Below are 21170 nucleotides of genomic sequence, written 5' to 3' on the forward strand. Positions count from 1 at the left end.
ATTATTTGAGTACATTTTGTTTGTTTTTAGCTCTGGAAAATTACGAAGAATTTGCTGAGAAGTTTAATGTTAAGCTCATAGCAACCCATCTACCAAGAGCTTGGCTAAGATACAAAATGTATAGGGAGGCTGCCTGGTGGAAATGCAGTCATTTCATTTTTCTACATATACAAAACTCTACCAAAGGATTAAGCTAGACTAGGAAAGAGTGGCCTGGGCTAACCCATGTGTCCATCCTTTCCACCATCCCCACTCCCTCCCTGATCAAGGTTTTAGTAAACTTTCCTTTGAGTTCCTACATCAAGGGATATGCATATGAGCAAAACAGGCATGGTCTCGCTCTCAGGTCAGTCTGGTGTAAAGAAATAACACTGTGCAGTACATCATACGTGCACTGCAAGAATGAGAAGGCTGTGAGGGTTCTTCATAAAAACCCCATGGGAAACTTCCTTCTGATCCTTGGGCCAAGATTAGTCAGTTCTTCTACAGAGTAACTGATCCCATGGTCACTGTAAACTTCAAAACTGACTAAGCCTACTTTCTTTGCTGCTAAAACAAACAAACAAAATCTCTCAGTATCCATTTGTGGCCCACTTTAGATGTCTTTTAGCAACTGTCGCATTCCTTGTTTAGTCAATGTCTCCAATCTTTTCCCCCCATTTTTTTCTTTCTCAGCTACTTCTAATTTGAAGCATAATATTTTATGTTTCCTTAATCTTCTAGGGGAAAAGTTATAGTAGAACTAAGTTATAAAAAATTTTAGAAAAGTAGAATAATATGTGCTGAGCCCCCAAAATCCTAAAAACTGATTTAAAAAAAAAAAATCCCTTTTAAACCCCTACTAAGCACTGTTTTTTGTTTTGTTTTGTTTTGTTTTTGTTTTTCTTGTCTTATCATTTAGGCTCTCAAGAAAAGAAAAACTGATGGATGATTTTCAGTTATTTGGAATTCTGCTTTCTTTTTTAAAGCTATATAAGAATTGAATGCAGAAAGCAACCATTAATAATGAGGATAGCCCCATATGCCAATTTGGCATACACAGAACTTGTATGTTTAATATCTAGGTGATACTATACCAAAAAAAGTGAACTCACTTTAAGTATGATAAAATATTTTCCATTGTTACCAGCCCTAGATTTACGATCTTAGTTCATTAAAGCTTTCTAAAAGTAGTGCATGTTAAGTTCCAACAAAGCTTTTATATAACACAGAGCCAACTGCAACTTAGAGCCTAGCTTTCATTTGGAAGGCAAGCTTTATAGAGGGAAAAAAACTTAATTAAAAGGGAAAAAACAAAGACATTATTGATGATATCTTCACCATTATAATTTTTTAATTAATAATATTTTGCCATTATATATTAGATTAAAATAATCATTTTATACTTTATTTTTAAAACTAAGTTCAGCACAAGCTGAAATTACTCTGTTACTTTTACTGTAATGAAGAATGTGTGAGCCTTAACAAAAGGGAGAGAAACAGGAGAGAGCTTCTGAGGATGCAAGCACCTCTGAAAAACTAGATACAGCACATAGATAAGTCTCATCTTTCTGCAGTGCCCAATTGTCTGGATACTCAGAGACACAGACAATAAAAGTGCAGGCTGTTATTTTTCTATCACCGTTATCATTATCAATCTATGAGATTCCCTTTCTACTTTGCAGGATATTAGATGGACACAGTACGATTGGATATTTTCCATTTAACCTTTCTTCTTCAGGATTCTTAAGTGAATCTATAGATGTGAACTTTAACCTCCGTATTTACTAGATATTCAAATGAAATGAACCCCATTAATAAATTTGTATGCATATATATCTCATATGTACTTCTTTTTAATACCAAACAAATGACACATCATTGTTACTTTCCCCTAAACTTTCTTCATTAGTGTTAACATTAGATTCTTGTGGACATTTTAAAAAGGGACCAGGGGAGCATCAATGAAAGTTTTAATGAAACAAAGCCAAGGGAAAATTTTGAGTTAAACAGATGTTTTCGTTTTGAGAACAATTAAGATTAGTAAAATCCCCAAACAGGCACTATTTCCTTGGAGCCTACATATACCAAATTATAAACCAAATAGGGTCTAAGTACTAGGTAGGTAAAACAACGGCATCAATAATTACCATTATTGTCATTACTCTCAATTACTAAGGGCTTACTATGTGACAAGAACTGTGCTAAATACTTTACATTGGTTATCACGTTTAATCCTCCTAGCAACCCTATAATGTAGATAGGGTTGTCACTGCCACGTTATACAACAGGACACTAATGCTCACACAAATTAAGAAAATTTCTCTGAAGTAACATAGCTGAAGAGTGAGGGAGCTGGGATTCAAAGGCCGTGTGACTCCAGAGTTGGTGCTTTTCTACCACACTAGAGTGCAGCATGATACAAATGTTTACGTCATGAATGAAAACTAAGGAAACTCCTTATGAGATGACCTACACACTCAATTCTGAGCAGAGAAAATATCCCTAGCTTAGCCTTTAAGAACCCAGTGTTTGTACTCTTTACCCTAGGTACAAATTATAAAATTACTGGGCTATTTCTTCATCTTTGAATCCCCATCACCCCAGCACAGAGCATGGTACACAGCAGATGCTCAATAAATGTTTGTTGATCAAATGAATCAGTGAATGAAAATAATTTAGTTACTGGTTTTCAAAAGAGTAGAAATGCGCTTCAAGTAAAATGGCAAATGCAACCAGCCTGACGAAGCTATTGTAAAAAGGTTTTTTTTTAGCTTTCATAATATTAATTATTGATCTCTTTTGTAAATAACAGCCATTTTTTTGTTTTTTTTTTTTTCCAAAATCAAATATAGGTAAACTATATCCGAAGACAATGACAACACTCACTGTATACTTCTTGGTGTGTAGTGAGGATGATTAATTGAGCAATTGAAAAAGAGGTAACTGAACTGTAAAATCACTGGACATTGTTTTAAATTATTACAAAATGATTGGGTTCAACCACAAATCTAAATGAAAGCATAAAAGTCTAAGGGTTGGATGTGGTAGCTTTTAAGAAGTTAAAATTTCTGCAAAATCATTAAAAAACACAACTTAATAATAGTACCTGCCAAGACAAAATGTTCAAGTAGCTCAACTTTCTATGCCAAGATCACTTCTGGAACCAGAAACCAGATGTAAAGGTACATTCTTAAGATTTTACCTTGAAGGTCAAGAGAAAGAAGTCAACTGTTCAGCTCTATTAAGTCAAAAATTGGCTTTTAGTTTACTAGATAATGGCCTAGAGTTATATCTATTTCTATCAATACTGCCATGAATAAAGAACTAGACCCCTAGTAAATTTCTATACACCTCCAATGATCAGTAAATCTGGACTTGTGTCATAAGACACTGGCAACACAAATAACAACACCCCCCCCCAACACACACACACATACACAAAGAGGTATGTAGAGATCTGGTCTCTGAGATTTCATATGGATTCATTTCTTTATAATGCAGAATTACTACAGTAAGAAGAAAAAGACAAAAATCTACCAACTAGGCTGCGCTGCCATCCTCTCCATGTAGTCTTTGGCCATGTCTCGGGCTTCAATGTTCTCAGGATACAGCACACAGAACATTGCTAAGGCACCCAAGTTGTTTCCATAAATTTCATTCCAGCGGGCACTGTAGTCCTTGGGATCCCAGGGAGGAAGGTATTCCAAGGGGCTGGACAGCATCGTGTGCACAGCCTCCGTGAGGCGAGCTGCAATATGCTCGTGGGAGCTGGCAGCCCTGAGCTGCAGCTCCACCACCTCTGCCCTGGAGAAGTACAACATGGGGTGGCTGTCGTAGTTGGCATTGGTGAAGGGAATCATGACTTCTGGGTTTTCGTCAGTGATGTAGGCTGACACAACGCAAAGCAAATATATGAAAAACACACTGGGAGCCCCCCGTGTGTGAGTCCTCATCGTGGCATCAGATCTCTAAATCTCCAAGGCAGCCAAACCATCTTCGAAAGATCCTACATGAGATAAAAAGGAAAAAAGTGTCTGTCAGCCAAGAGAAGATAGCAAAGGTGTGGAAACATATGGGAGGTAGAAACCATATTTAAAAATAAAGCTTATGAATTTAGATTTTTAAAAATATAACAAAAAATTTAATTGGGAAGAAAGTTACCAAAACAATAAGTTCTGATTTTATAGAGTTAAACATACTACATCAGAATTGTGTTCATTGTGGAAAACAGAATTTTAGACTTAAGGAAAATGTATAATATTTGTTCAAGTAAGGAAAAAATTATCCTTGGTATTCTTCTCATATAATATCATGCAAAAAAATCAGATCGTATGTTATTTTTTAGACATTAATACATAAACCACGATAACCAAAAGCTGGTTATGAACAATCATCTGGGAATCTGACTAGATGTTACAAAAAAACCAGAAAATCCTGTATTTCTTATACAGCCTCTTTCATTCTAACTTATCTCCTTTTTCTAACATTTCTGAACCAGGTATTAGGATCAATATATCTGTAAAACTGTAAGCAGACAAAATAATATGAATAAGGTTAAATATTCTCTTTATGTGAGCAGAAGGTGGAGACAGAGAAGACAAAGGCTGTGTAAACATCTGCCAAGCCTGTGTGTTTCCTGGGCTGACATCGGCGTGTAGCGAAGACCAGCCACAGAGCTACGGGGACTACAAACTGACATGCCTTCATTTGGAGAATAAAATCCCAGAATTAAAAGGCTGAAATAACATGTGTGCATTTTCCCCTTATTATTTGAAACTACTGTCTACTTTTTCATTTGGCATATGGGATTTTGGTGTCATTCAATAAGTGAGAAATTTAAACGAAGTTCACATATTTTCTTAACTACTTGACTTTCTTCAAAGCCCCTTTTTCAGTGGCAGATTTGTGCACTGGTTAAAAGAACGTCTTTCAAATGTAGAAATACAAAAAAAAAAATCCCCAAAATCTCAGCCTAGTCAATGTCCCACATCTGGGATAAAGCAGGCAGAAAATCCCCCAGAGGAAAGTTAAGGAATTCTTAAAATTCTTAAGAGGGGAAAGGTTATAGAAAGCAGACCAGAAAAAGACAGTTTTATGTAAATAATGAACAGTGGTTTTCAATTATTAAAGGGAGAAACCGATGGTGAAAAATCAACCTCCCAAGCTGAACACAAACTGTTTTTCCAAGGAAAAACTGCCTCATCATATTCAGAAGAAGGAAAACTAATAATTTAACAGATATTGAAGATCAATCCACATTTTCAACTGCCTGTGTGTGTTTCCAAGAAAAATGCAATGTGGCATCAATTGAGGATGCTACCTTATTCTGGAATTGTTTATATTTCTACATATATATGAAACTTGATGGCAGTGGTTTCATGAAGCATTTTACATTTATTTCAAGAGCAGAACTGACGAATAAAAAAAATTATTATAGCCATACTAAATAAATCATATGAAATAGAAATAACTCTTGGACTCTGCCAGTATTATGTCTAGCACCCAAAGTTTCAAGGCGGCTGCCAGGTTGGATCCTTCAAGGTCAGAGACTTGGCCAAAAGAAATAGTCTTCTGTGGTTATGTGTGAGGAGGGGTGTGGTCTCTGGCAACACAGAAAAATGGCTGGGTCTGAAGTAATGCTCAGTCCCCCCAGGGACTTATTCCTTGCTCCTTTTAGAGAACAATATGCTGGCAGTCATGGTGGCTCACGCCTGTAATCCCAGGACTTTGAGAAGCAGAGGCAGGAGGATCACTTGAGGTCAGGAGTTGGAGGACCAGCCTGGCCAACATGGCAAAAACCTGTCTCTACTAAAAATACAAAAATTAGCTGGGTGTGGTGGTGGGCACCTGTAATCCCAGCCACTTGGGAGGCTGAGGCAGGAATTGCTTGAACCCGGGTGGTAGAGGTTGCAGTGAGCAGAGATCGTCACTGCACTCCAGCTTGGCTAACAGAGCAAAACTCTGTCTCAAAAAAAAAAAAAAAAAAAAGAGAGAGAGAGACAAAATAATATTCTGCTAATGATTAAAAAAAAAATCCTGTATATATTAAAAGTCTGTCTTAATGCTCTCATCAATGCAATCAGCATTGTGGGGGGTTTTAGACACTTTCTCCTTTAATTGAACTCCCTAACCCACCCAATATACATGCAATTAAAGATCTCTCAACTACCAGCTTTGGAATGTGTGGAAGCTCAGGTGGGTAGGGGAGTGGCTCCGGCTATGAGGATATGGGCAAGAAGGTATTAATACATGGAAACTAGAATTTTTCCATCTCATATTCTGTACAAACTTCCCAAAAGGTGGGTAAGATTAATGTGTCATGTTCTTTCTCCTCCCCTATGCAACCACACTCCCATCCAGGCACAGAATCACCGGATATTCAGGGCTACTCCAAAGATTCCCTCACACTGTGGGGTCTACATGCCTCACTTAGCAAAACTCACAACATGACCCTTGCCACTTCTGTCACATTGCCTCCAGTTACGTAGGACATGCCTGAATATATTTAAACCAGAAGAGCTGATCCTGAAGCACAGAACCTCATTAAGAAGTTGTTTTGGGAAGGATGCCATCTCAACATGCCAACTGTTATTGAAGGTTCTCTAGCTATTACTTGGAATTCGTGCAAGGGAGTCAGAGCAGCAAGGCTGTGAGTTACTGTACATTAAAAATATTAATTTCTGTCAGAAGACCATGTTAGTCAATGCAGAACCCACAGGGATTCTACAGAGCAATCATCTATTAAGACTGAGGAAAAAGAACTGTGGCATTCTCAGTACCACAAATGGTATATTACCTTCCTCATACCCCACTCACTGTGCCTAGCCCTCACTGCTCTCCCAACTGTTAAGGCTTTTGTTGATTCACCCAAAGAGTTGATCTCTTCTGTATCTGGCACATACCTATATCACTGGACTGTCTGGGTTGTTTACATGTCATGCTTCACAGAAGGTGGGAGCCTTCTTCCTCTATGTATCACTGAGCTTAGCACTGAATCTGGCATTTAAAGGGCACCATGCCAGCTGCACTGAACTAAAGGAGTTGCTAGAGCAGCCCTCATCACTAAAATGAGCACGGAGAAACTTTGTTCTCCCTTAGTTAAAGCCAAGGCAACTTTGGAACTTTCTAGAAAAAAGTCCCGCTAGGAAACTAATGGGAGAAAACACATATGAAGCCTAGAAACTTATGCAGCCTAAAAACTATCCAGTAGTTTAAAAAGAAAAGAAATTAAACCTAAGTAAAGTCTAATCCAAACTTGTTTTAGGCTGGTAGCCTAAAAGGGGAAGTAACACCCATCCATCATTTTAAATCTGTCTAGAAAATTTCACTGAAAAATCTGTACTTCCAAACACTGGGTCTTCCCTCTGACCTTCTACTCTGGACATTGTGTGTGTTCACTCCACAAAGAAAGGAGCCAAAATTAAATGAAAGGAGTGTTTCAAGATAATTTTAGGTGGACTAAATGGACAGGTTTTGTGTTAATTTTATGTACTTATTTTAATGTATATTAGGAAAAACTATACCACATCAAATCTGAGATTTCAACAGATATGCAAAATTCCTGTTTAAAATATATTTAAATTTAAAAGTAAAAAAAAGTAAATGGATATAGGGAAAATTGTTGAAGATAGTGCCTAAATAACTATAGTTTGAGAGATGCTGAAAATGCTCACTGAAACAAAGGCCATTAAAGGTTAATGAGTTTACAGGAATGGTCAGCCACAACCCTCACACTTTCAACACTATGAAATAAACACAAACACAGACACTATCTCGAAATGTGCCTTCTGTCCTGGAGAAATAAGTTTGAACTTCAAGATGTCTGTGGATGATCTTTCAAGGTATTCACTCCCTCTTTCATTGTGTTTCAGAGACAGCAGAGCACTTCCAGCCCCTTTAAATCTTTAAGTTGCACCTGGCCCAGTTCAAGAGCATATCATTTTCAACATGGCAAAATTACCAGCTACTCTCAGCAGCTGATGCTACTAATAATCAGTTTATCCACAATTCAATTATCAAACTGTTTCTGAATGATTCTGTTGAGCATCATTTCCCCCAAAATTCTCTTTTTCTTCTTCTCCTCACTCTACAACTTTCATGATCCAGTTTTTCTTCCAATTCATTTTTCTTACGTCATACAACTTGGATAGTAAGACATTCCTAAATCTATGAGGTAGGAGGATTAGTTGAGGTCAGGAGATTGAGACCAGCCTGGTCAACACACTGAGACTCCACCTCCACAAAAATAAAATAAAATAATAAAAAATTAGCCAGATGTGGTGGCGTGTCCCTGTAGTTCCAGCTACTTGGGAGGCTGAGGCAGGAGGACTGCTTGAGCCCAGCAGTTCAAGGCTGCAGTGAGTTATAATCGTGCCACTGTACTCCAGCCTGGGTGACACAGTGAGATTCTGTCTTTAAAAAAAAAATCACTCTGTTACTGTTGTAATTCAGAGAGCAATTTGATAATCTCTCTGCCTATAAATCTGCAGCAGTCCAAGTCAGGCATTATGTGTAGTAATTACGTGGGGCCAAATGAATTATGAATTATAATTACCTTGAGCAGATCTTCATAAAGCAACAATAGGCCTCAAATTATTTTGCTTTAATTCTGGTTCCAATAATCCACTGCAGCTATTATGATTCAGCTATTATGATTCAACACAGAAAAACTTTGTTTCTGTGATCCTAAATGCTTTTCACATATTTGATCTTTTATTCTTCCATAACTTAATATAGCAAAATAGTATTATTTGTTCCACAACAAATTTCAGAGAAAGAACTAGAACTTGCACCTCCTAAATCCTAATCCAAGATTCTTTCCTTTAACCAAACTAATTTGTGAAAATGTTCAATAACATTAAAAGTTCCTTTTTTTTTTTTTTTTGCCATCCTTACACAAAGAAAGCATAGAAGAGTATGCTAAGAAGAAAAAACTGAACATTAAACTAGTACATCGAGTTTCAAAAAAGATGTGGGTTTCAAATGATCTGGGACTGTTTATAGAATAAAACAAATGGTAGTACAAAAGTTCTTTCAATTCCGCATGCTTTAGAAAACAAAGAGAGCACATGGATGGAAGAAAGAAATCACCCTGTAGAAAGTAAAACATGCCCCAAATTAAGATGGATTAAAAATCCTCTCATAATATATGCCAAACCTGAGGAACACAACATAATGGTTAACAGTATGGGGCATGGAGTTGGGCAGACAAGAGCATAAATCTCAGCTCTGCTGCCTCCTGGCTTTGATCAACTGATGTCCACTCTCAAAACATCCCTTCTCTTAACCATAAAATGAAATATGCATTCAACATATGCAAATCGATAAACATAATCCATCACATAAACAGAAAAATGACAAAAACCACATGATTATCTCAATAGATGCAGAAAAGGCCTTCAAAAAAATTCAACATCCCTTCATGCTAAAAACTCTCAATATACAAGGTGTTGATGGAACGTATCTCAAAATAGTAAGAGCTATTTATGACACACCCACAGCCAATATCATACTGAATGGGCCAAAACTGGAAGCATTCCCTCTGAAAACCAGCACAAGACAAGGATGCCTTCTCTCACCACTCCTATTCAACATAGTATTGGAAGTTCTGGCCAGGGCAATCAGGCAAGAGAAACAAATAAAGGGTATTCAAATAGGAAGAGAGGAAGTCAAATTGTCTCTATTTGCAGATGACATGATTGTATATTTAGAAAACCCCATCGTTTCAGCCCAAAATCTCAAGCTGAGAAGAAGCTTCAGCAGTCTCAAGATACAAAATCAATGTGCAAAAATCACAAGCATTCCTATACACCAATAATAGAAACAGAGAGCCAAATCATGTGTGAACTCCTATTCACAATTGCTACAAAGAGATAAAACACCTAGAAATACAACTTACAAGGAATTTGAAGGACTTCTCCAAGGAGAACGATAAACCACTGCTCAAGGAAATAAGAGGGGACACAAACAAATGAAAAAACATTCCATGCTCATGGATAGGAAAATCATATCCATGGATAGTGGAAATGGCCATGCTGCCCAAAGTAATTTATAGATTCAATGGTATTCCCATCAAGCTACCATTGACTTCCTTCACACAATTAGAAAAACACTACTTTAAATTAAATATGGAACCAAAATCCTAAGGAAAAAGAACAAAGCTGGAGGCATCATGCTACCTGACTTTATACTACAATACTACAGTCATCAAAACAGCATGGTACTGGTACCAAAACAGATATATAGACCAATGGAACAGAACAGAGGCCTCAGAAATAACACCACATCTACAACCATCTGACCTTTGACAAACCTGACAAAAACAAGCAATGGGGAAAGGATTCCCTATTTAATAAATTATGTAGAGAAAACTGGCTAGCCATATGCAGAAAACTGAAACTGGACCCCTTTCTTATACCTTATACAAAAATTAACTCAAGATGGAGTAAATACTCAAACAAAATGCCTAAAACCATAAAAACCCTAGAAGAAAACCTAGGCAATACCATTCAGGACATAGGCATTGGCAAAGACTTCAAGACTAAAACACTAAAAGCAATTGCAACAAAAGCCAAAATTGACAAATGGTATCTAACTAATCTAAAGAGCTTCTGCACAGCAAAAGAAACTATCATCAGAGTAAACAGGCAAACCTACAGAATGGGAGAAAATTTTTGCAATCTAACCATCTGACAAAGGGCTAATATCCAGACTCTACAAAGAACAAACAAATTTACAAGAAAAAAACAAACAACCCAATCAAAAAGTGGGCAAAGGATATGAACAGACACTTCTCAAAAGAGGACATTTATGTGGCCAACAAACATATGAAAAAAGTTCATTATCACTGGTCATTAGAAAAATGCAAATCAAAACCACATTAAGATACCATGCCACACCAGTTAGAATGGTGAACAGTAGAAAGTCAGGAAACAACAGATGCTGGAGAGGATATGGAGAAACAGAAACGCTTTTACACTGTTGGTAGGAGTGTAAATTAGATCAACCATTGTGAAAGACAGTGTGGCAATTCCTCAAGGATCTACAACCAGCAATATCATTTGACCCAGCAATCCCATTACTGGATATATACTCAAAGGATTATACATCATTCTATACTATAAAGGCACATGCATATGTATGTTTATTGCAGCACTGTTCACAATAGCAAAGACTTGGAACCAACCCAAATGCCCATCTGTGATAGACTGGACAAAGAAAATGTAGTACATATACACCATGGAATACTATGTAGCCATAAAAAAGGATGAGTTCATGTCCTTTGCAGGGACATGGATGAAACTAGAAACCATCATTTTCAGCAAACTAACACAAGAACAGAAAACCAAACACCGCATGTTCTCACTCGTAAGTGGGAGCTGAACAATGAGAACACATGAACACAGGGAGGGGAACATCACACACTGGGGCCTTTCAGGGGGTGGTGGGCTAGGGGAGGGATAGCATTAGGAGAAATACCTAACATAGATGACAGGTTGATGGGTGTAGCAAACCACCATGGCACGTGTATACCTATGTAACAAACCTGCATGTTCTGCATATGTACCCCAGAACTTAAAGTATAACGAAAAAAAAAAGAATATTTACTATTAAAAAAATGATATATGCTTCACAGGGTGATTAGATGTGTACCATGCACTTAGCATAGAACCTGACATGAAGAGCTCAATAATATTTAATAAAAAGGAAGAAATTTCAGACATGTAAGATTATACTAACATTGAAAAAATATTTTATTTGAAAGAAACTAAACCTTCACACTTTACAGGCAAAAAAATAAGAACCACAGGTGTTAACTGACTAGGGCCAGATCATACTGCTTATTAGAGACTTCGCTGAAATTGGAACACAACGCTTCTGACTCTTCAACACATCACTTATAGTAAGCTCATCACTCACTGGAAAGGAAAGTATACGACCCTTTAAATTGTTCAAGTATTTGTTAGAGGTTTTGCCCCAAAGAAAATAATGGATTTAATGACCTATTATCTAAATTTTCTTCTCAAGGTCAGTAATTTAATTCTTCATATACAAAAGGCAACCACTTCTTACTATATTCTGTCAAGAGAAAGATTTGCCAATTTAACAGCGGCTGGGAAATACAGTCTCTGGCTGGAAAGCTGTTTCTCAGTAGCACATTTATATTATGGAAGGAGTACATGAAAATTCAGGGGACACTGCTGCCACTGCCAGGCAGAGGGGTTAACCTCAGTCCAGGATCTGGTCCTGGCTCCGTCACTGCCGTCAGTATCTCAGCCAATCATCCTGGAGATGAGATACTACTTAAGGTTAAGCTTCCCCACCTCTCACACATGTAAAACCAGAACGTCAGCATATTCATTTACCATCAAGCAGATTGGGAAATATTTTCTGATTTTGCAGGAAACCAACACAGGAAGTGAATTATTAGATAATTGTCTGGTGAACAAGGAAAGAATCAGAACAAAGGCAACAGGAAAGGCCCTGAGCTTGGGGCAACTTGACCAGTTAAGATCGCTACCATAACTGCATTTGAAGGAGGCTGCTGCAATTGCCTGCAGTTGTCACAGATATCCTTGGGGCAGCTGCTCCAGTTTGCTCAACTTGACGGGCACCATAGTTAGTTATACAATTAGGAATAACCCCCACACTAGAACCAGTATGCCCATATCCATGACAGGATTGAATAGGCAGACCCGACAACTGAATGTTCCCAACGTTGCACCCTTTTCCATGAAAAATGGGCAGACATTGCCGAAGTTAGGCACTGTGACTCGATTGCTCATGCTTCCATTCAAGTCCAAGTTCCCTTTTCCTTCAGACCTCCAGGGATGTTTTAGGAAAATCCTGATGGCCTGAGAGCATTAGGATATACTAGACAGGGCTGCGCATTGCCTTCTCTGATCCATTTTAGGATTTAAATCTCAGAGAAACCTATTTCCAAGTGTAGTCTCATGCACTACTTCACTGTTGCCACATATTTTAACTATGATAATAAAATGTATACATTTTAAAAGGTCTCCTTACTTTCCTATTTCGGTTTTATGAAATGCATAATTAAAATAATTTTTTGAAGAAGAATTTTTCCTGAATACCAAAATAAAACTTTACATGTTGTTGGCAAAGTTTTGTAGTGAAACAAATCTAACCTTGTTCTTAAATATGTCAAATACTAAGAAAACCTATGGTTTTGGGACTGCACAATCATTCCCTAAAATTATACTCCCTGATGTACAAAGCCTGTAAAAACTCAGACAAAAAGGAAAAATCTTAAAAACCAAGAGCTCTTAATCAAAATAAAGATTAGTTTGCTCCCTAAAAGGTAATTTCCAAACAAAAATCCATAATGTGAAATGATAGTATATGGAACCTCCAAGAATTTGCAGACGCTGCTGAAGTAGAGTAATTAGAAACCTGAGGCCACACAGCAAAACCACACCATGTATAATAACAGTGTTCATCGCCTTCATATACAACATTAAAAAAAGATTTACGTCAGGTTTTTATTAACTGCAGCTCTGTACAATCAAAGAATATTTATATCATTGTTGCCTGAAAGATTTTCATGAAGATACTATATTTTTTCATTAATGTGAAGCCCACTGAGAAGTATAATTCATGCAAAATATGTTCAAAACACTCACATTTTCTGATGTCAAGTCTGAAGGCTTCCTCCCCCATCCACCAGAGATCACCTAAGCGAGAAATTTAGTGGCTATCAAACTAAATCCACAATTTAGTGGTAGAGGTTTGCCTGGTGCACATTACTACCAAACTACAAACCCTTAATATCCAGCTTTTCAGAGAGTGGTTATCATTTCATATGTAGAAAGGAAGTAAAATCTGTATTATTTTCACGGAGGCAAAAGGAAACTAGGGTAGAGATGGGAGTATGCAAAGTCACTCATGAGACTACAGGGGCATCTAATTTTCCTTACAGAAAGGCCAAAAGAGAAAATGAAATGATTATACTTTCTAAGATAAGCTACAAATAAATTCTAGTTTATCTAGCAGGCTAACAATTGAACACCTTCTGATTAGTATTTCTTTATTACAATTTTACTTGATTTTCTTAATGATGGCGTTTGAATACACTATCCGAAAGTATTTTCAAAAATTTTTATTTTGATATTATTTTCAGAATAATTTAATATTGTGCATAATTAAGTGTATTTTTTGTACGCTGAATCACTTAAAAAGTAGTAATTTTTGCCTGTTATGCTGTGCAGTGCATTATGATTCAGTGTTGGAATATCAATTCCTTATCCAAGTTGGGGATAAGAACTTCTTATAAATACCAATAAATTATACTATGTATTGAAAAGCTATTCAATCCAGGAATTATGGGTCAGGAACAGCAGCTCATGCTTGTTATCCCAGCACTTGGGAGGCTGAGGCAGGTGGAGTGCTTCAGCCCAGGAGTTGGAGACCAGCCTGGGTAACATGGTAAAATCCTGTCTCTACAAAAAAACACAAAATTTTTTCGGGCATTGTGGCATGCACCTGGGGTCCCAGCTACTTGGGAGGCTGAGGTGGGAGGATAGCTCGGGGCTGGGGAGCAGAGTAAGTTGCAGTGGGCTGAGATTGCCCCACTGCATTCTAGTCTGGGTAACAGGGTTAGACCCTGTCCAAAACAAACAAACAAACAAACAACAACAACAACAACAAAAAACCAGGAACTATGTTAGGCATTGAATATACAAGGTGGGCAAGAAAATCTATACCTTCCCTAAATAAATATAGCAAAAAATATAAGAAAATGATGTCTCTGAGATTTTTTTTTAAAAACTGTGGTATTATATTACTCTGTCTGACAATTAGATGAATAGTCAGTCTCCCTTAGTCCTAAGCAATTTATTTAACCGATTGAACTTGGCCACTAAAGAAAATTTGCAATTAAAAAGAAAATGTCTCTAAAGAATAAGTAAAAGATTTTCTGTAAGGGTCTGAAGGACAAGTTATGGCTCTCTCAGCAATAGCTTTAACCACGAAAACACTTTTGTGGCATTACTAACTAAAAAAATAAAGTATAGAAAAGAGAATGAATAAAAATAATGAAGCCAACAGCTAAATCCCAATTCTATACAGTTTCAAATAACAGTTAAACTAAACCACAAAAATGCTCCTGAAAACCAAAGTAAAATGTTTCTTCCTGCAATAGATTCCTGCAGGCAGACTGGTGAGGTGGTTAAGAGGGCTGGCATGGGCTCACAGTTGTTTGTCACTGTATGACTTTGGACAAGCTATCTAAACCTATTTCTTCATTTTAAATAAAATACTATTTGTCTCACTAACTGGTTGGGGGATTAAAGGAGGTAACACCTTTAAAGCCCTCATCACTTCACAGTAAGTGTTAAAAAAAATTTTTTTTTAAAGCTAGTTATCATTTACCTCAAAACACTATCAGTGGTTGAAGTTGCAAGCTGGAGCCAGACTTCCTGGGTTTGACTCCTGGCACCATCACATCCTTACCTACATCCCTGTTTCCTCCTCTGTAAAATAAATAAAGTAATAGTACCTCCCTCACAGGATTTCTGTGAAACTTAAATTAGCTGATATACTTAAAGCATTAAAATGGTGCCTAGGATTTAGAAAGTGCTCAATAAAAACTAGCAGCCATCATCATCTTCTCAATGAGAACATCAAGGTCAGTCCAGTTGAGAGGCAGTACACCATGACCCCAGGAGGAAATGCTCACAAAACTATCACTCAGAGAGTGCTATTTTTAAAATATGTACAATGCATTGTTTATTCTCGACCTTGCAGTCTCTTCAGGAGACTAAAAATATCAAATATTTTGAAAAATATAAAGTATTTGATGCCAAAAGGTTTCTTCTTCTTCCTGCTCAACTGCACATTTAAAACTTTTAGGCTACATATTTCACGTAACCAAACAGATGTGAGAAAAAAAGCAATTACTCAGTCTATTTCTTCATCAACCAAAGTCTATATATAGATAAAGCTAACTGATCCACCATACTGATAAAAACATGCTTACACAGTCACAAAAAATCCTAAATGCAGAAATGTAAGTCTTGATGAAATGCAACAGGTGAAAAAAATTACTTACAAACTTAAATACGATTTTTAAACATTTGATGTTTAATCAAATACATTTTCCACTTTCCACAAATGCCAATGTACATTATCTCTCAACTGGCAATGTAACTCCTTGAATCTGTAGATTAAATATCTTTAATTCTGTATCACCAATTCTCCCCCTTTGGTTTTTACATATGTGACTTCTTTTCTTACCAGCTGTGATGGATAATTTTATGTGTTGACTTGACAGAGTCATAGGATACACAAATATTTGGTCAAACATCATTTCTGGATGTATCTATGAGGGTGTTTCCAGAAGAGACTAAAGTGAATAAAGCAGACTGCCCTCCCAACCAGGGTGGGCCCAAACAGAACAAAAAGGCAGAAGCAGGGAAAATTTTCTCTCTGTCTAACTGCTTGGGCTGGAACATTGGTCCTCTCCTGTTCTTTGGCTGGGGTTTACACCATCAGTGTTCCTAGTTCTCAGGCCTTTAGATTAGGACTAGACCTATTCCATCAGCCTTCCTGGGTCTCCAGATTACCGATGGCAGATTGTGGGACTTCTCAGCCTCTATAATTATAGAGGCATGAGCAAATTCCAATAATGGCCAATTCTCATAATCTAGCCAATTCTAGATATAGATAGATAAACAGATGTAGGCGTGGACATGGATCTATTGGTTGTTTCTCTGGAGAACCCTAATTAAAGCTGCTCAGGCCAAGCCCTTTTTCAAATTCCCCTTAGCAAAACCCAGCAGCCCTTTCCCAGTGCTCACTCTCCAGAATCTCACCACCTATGATAATATACCACATTCTTCCTTGACACTTTGGGAAGTTAGTTTCTGGGATACCATATTCTGCTTCTCTTACTACCTCTGCGGAAACTCCTTCTTACGCTTTTTTACCAGAAAACTGTTACTGCTTTTACTGTGCAAAAAATGTGTATTTCATTATCATATTTAATCCCCAAAATTATTTTATGGGTAATTTTGTTGGAAACAGATGAGGAAAGTAAGATTTAGAATGGTCAAATAACTTACCCAACGTTGTTCAATGAGTGATCAGGTTTATTTTTGGCTTCAGGTGTGTCTGAGTCACATCAAGATTTTAACTATTATGCCTTACTTCCTCTCTCCCTGTGAGCTGCCTGCAGTGTCTCAATCCTGGGACTTCCCACAATCATATGGCTGCATAGCCGCATGTGGAACAATCAAGATCTGCATCTCGTTTGCTCACTCCCACCTCCTTCCTCATAACCTGCTGTCCAAGGTGCTCATTTATACATCTAAAAATAAATTCTTCCATTCAGAACTTTCGTAACTTCTTCTTTACTATATTTTCTCAAACTGTTTATTTGGAAATCCTCTTCAATTTCTTCCTATCCTTTTTCTTCCACTTCCAATTTTCTCATCAAAGTCATGCTTTTTGTTCTAAGTAATGTTTCATTACTCTGCAGTTTTTCAACAGATTCCTGAGACTGTTCCAGAATTTGACAACAACCTCCTGGATAACTTTACTCATTTTGACCTCTTTCCTGAGTCCAATAAATATCACATATACATGTAGGTCAGTTTCTCTGTTCCTCTAGCCCTTTATCTGCAAACTTCTATAGATAAGTCATGAAATCGATCATAGATTTTCAGGGGAAGTACCACACAAAAAAAGCACTACTACCCTCACTTATGTCATCTACTCTGGTTCACTCATTTATGAATTTAGCTAAACCATTCTTGACATTATGTGTATTTTTGGTATGTCATTCTATCGCATCTTCTAGGATAAGGTACTATAAGTTTACCCTCTAATGATAATAATGCCTCTAATGTTCAAGGATCTACTATGCTATATGGGAAAGGATTATATTATATTGAGTTGCTCAAACCATACACATTCCCAAGAGAAGTCTTCAGGATTGGCCCTTGACCAGCTCATGCGAGATGAGCCCTTGGAATATTCTGCCTGATAAAGAGTCTTTTATATACTCGAGGCCTTGGGGTTACATGGCAGTAACAGTTTAGTTAACTACGTGATTTATGATAAACTTCTATCTTTGCTCTGGAGAGGCTGGAATATGAATAGCTGAAGTCAGTCACACAGGTACTGCATGCCTATACAACTGAACTCCAATAAAAGCCCAGGACACCTAGGCTCAGGTGATCTTCCCTGGCTAGCAACACTTCACATGTGTTGGCACACATTGTTGCTGGTAGTACAACTCCAGTAGGATTGGACACCTAGAAGCTTATGCCTGTTTTCTCCTGGGCTTTGCCCCACGTGCCTTTATCCTTTGGTAATTTCATCCTTTGGCTGTATCCAGTCTGTATCCTTTGGCTGTGTTAAAGCATAACCAGATGATAACAAATGTTGTAAGTCTTTCTAGTGAATTGCCAAGGCTGATAGTGGTCTTGGGGACTGCCTCCCCATCCTTAAGCCCTTTTTCTTCTTTTTAGTTAAATCATCTATGTTCCTGTTAGTTATGAGTGTCCTGCCATAATACTTTGTCCCATTAGAAAAGAAAATGTGATGCTTTCACCACTTCTTTCTCTTTACTCAACTTCTGCTATTTTTCTCTGACTTATACCCAGAAAAATGACTAAGAATGTTGATGAAGCAAAGGGCAAAGCAGAATATACAGAACTGACACATTTTTTAGAGGCTTTGGGAATATTCCAAGAATATTCCCAAGAATGAAATATATGGATGGTAAACAAAGGGCTTAAAGAAGGTCCATGGGAAAGTAATTTATTGGATTAAACCTGTAATTGCAGTACATTTGATTAAAACAAAAATTGTAGTGGTGCTTTTATTACTACACATGAAGATCTTTTACGTTCTTTACTTATATACAAGCATTCCTCATTTTTCTAGACTTCAAGTAACTCATCAGTGATAAAATTTACTTTTTTTTTTTTTTTGCTGTCTTTAACATTTCCAGACATTTTTATATGTACTTATTTTGATTCTCACTTTTGTCTCACATATGAAAACCTGTGAGTTCTTTGACATTAAAATCCCTGCATACTTTTCAAATGCTCTCCTATGAATCATAATGAACTCAGAATACCACAGACTTGGTTTATAAAACAATGATACATAGATGTAGTTAACGGGAAGACACAGGCACTGCCTTCTTAGACTTCCCCATCTCAGTTACTGGCAACCAATCCTGCCAGTAACTGGGACTCAATCCCACTCCCTCCTTTTCTCCCTTCCCTATTTCACCCTCCATATCCAAACTATTAACATATTCTGCTGGCTCTACTCCAAATCAGTCCAGAATCCAGCCACTTTCACCACTACCATACAGCCACACAGTGCCTTGCCTGCAACAGCCTCCAAATTTGTCTGTCTTCACTCTTACCTCCTTAAGATCATTCTCCATGTAGGAGCCAGAGTGATCCTGTTCAATCCTAATTCTGAGTATGTCACTGCTCAGTTTAAAACACTCTAATGGCTTCCTACTTCATTCAGATAAGCATCAAAGTCCTAACTATGGCTCTGGAGGCACTAAGCAGCTGACCATGCTGCCCCTCTCTGCCTTCATGCCCTGCTGCCCAGTCTCTCACTCTCTTCCAACCATGCTGGCTTCTCTGTTATTCATGCACACACGAGGTGTGCTCCCTCCTCAGTGCCTGTGCATTTGTTCCCTCTGCCTCGAATGCTTACCCTAGGATATCTACGTGGCTTGCTCCCTTACCCCCTTTAAGTTTTTGCCCAAATGTCACTTTCTCAGTGAGGCCCACAATGACAACTTATTTAAACGACATCGTTACCATGTCTGACCACCACCATTCTCTAATTCCCTTCTGGGTTTTATTTTTCTTCATGGCACTTACGACCTTCTAATATACTATATAATTTACTTATCTATTTTGTGTGCTTGGCTCTCCCATCTAGAGTGTAAGTTTCAGGAGGGCACTTCACTTTCTGCTTTATCTCCACCACCTAAAAGTGTACCTAGCACTTAGTAAACACTTAGAAAATGATATTTATTGGGTAAATTTAACTGTGTCAAGACGTAAACTTTTAAATCCTCAGAGATAACTATACATATAATTATACAGCTACATAAATACAACTACATGAAAAGAAACAATAATATTTGTGTAGGAAGACAAACCATATGGAGATAAAGGTTACTCCAGGCGATTATCACAGACTTTACTGAGAGCTGTGGTCATGGCCAGTGCCCTCCCAACCTCCCCCGAGGCACAAAGCTCTCACTAAGTCCACCCCAGGCTGCTAGGTGGCTTGCTTTACCCCCAGCTCTCACCATCCCATTATTAGCATGCGTAACTAACATGCCTCTAATCGCAGTCCACTCCCTGAGTGTTATTTCCTGACATTCCAAGGAGAGTTTTCATGAGTCCTCTATGGGTCTTTTTCTAAATGCCACTTCAAAATTTTCAGCCCATCTTGCACAGGATCAGGCACCTCCCACGCTCCCTAGTCTATCCATGTCCAGACCAGTCAAGCCTTCTTTTCTGCTGAATGACTGTTTCCATGCTGACTTTTATTTAGGTTGCTCTGTTTTGAAATTTAAAGTGATTCTCTCATGTCCCCATGTCTAATCATATTCCCAAGGATTTTAATTATTATTTAAAGGTTTGGTATAAGGACTTGATTAGTATTAGTATTTGCAAATTAAAAAAATCTTTCTATACTGTTAACTTTTATCTAGAGAATTCAAAAGAATAATCTTGAATTATTATTTCTTCTACATCTATACCATTGCCATTATTTTCTGCTAAAAAAAACTTGCTATGGTGTATATTTAAGTCTATGAAATATTACTAGTCAGGAAACAATTTTTGAGAAAAAGCAAAGCTCTAGTGGACTGCTAGAGACTACATATACTATTGTAGAACAAAAGGGGAGTAATTTCTGAATTGATGGCCATGGATCCACAGGATAAAAGATGTGCTCCTGCAAATATTCCAACTCAGTTCCATATCTGTAAAATGCCTATGTCCCAGGACTGTAAGGATGATTAATGATAATATGAGTAAGGTGCCCAGAGCCATTGACTGTTATATGAAAGATGCTTAAGAGTTACGATTATTTAAAAAAATTAAAAACTCCAATTGAGGGCCTGAAATATGGCCAGATATTTAATGCCCATGTCTAGTGTGCATGTACAAGTTCGT

The 21170-nt window shown here is 37.5% G+C and overlaps 1 protein-coding gene across 6 annotated transcripts in view; it reads right to left on the minus strand.

Moving 5' to 3' along the window:
- The window catches only part of DSE (dermatan sulfate epimerase), a 164590-nt gene that overhangs the window by 46448 nt on the left and 96972 nt on the right, over positions 1–21170 (minus strand). For 4 of the 6 annotated variants that reach the window (XM_012460413.3, XM_012460414.2, XM_012460412.3 and 1 more), the window contains exon 2: positions 3520–3988. In XM_012460413.3, coding sequence (XP_012315836.2) covers positions 3520–3935 — 416 coding nt within the window. In that variant the 5' untranslated portion in view covers positions 3936–3988. Of the gene's footprint in view, positions 1–3519; positions 3989–13625; positions 13645–21170 lie in introns of those variants that run through there. The other 2 variants (XM_012460415.3, XM_012460416.3) reach the window with 2 other exon arrangements.

This window comes from Aotus nancymaae, unplaced genomic scaffold (assembly GCF_030222135.1).
Source record: "Aotus nancymaae isolate 86718 unplaced genomic scaffold, 86718_ANA_hifiasm-v0.15.2.pri h1tg000040l, whole genome shotgun sequence".
Lineage (NCBI taxonomy): Eukaryota > Metazoa > Chordata > Mammalia > Primates > Aotidae > Aotus > Aotus nancymaae.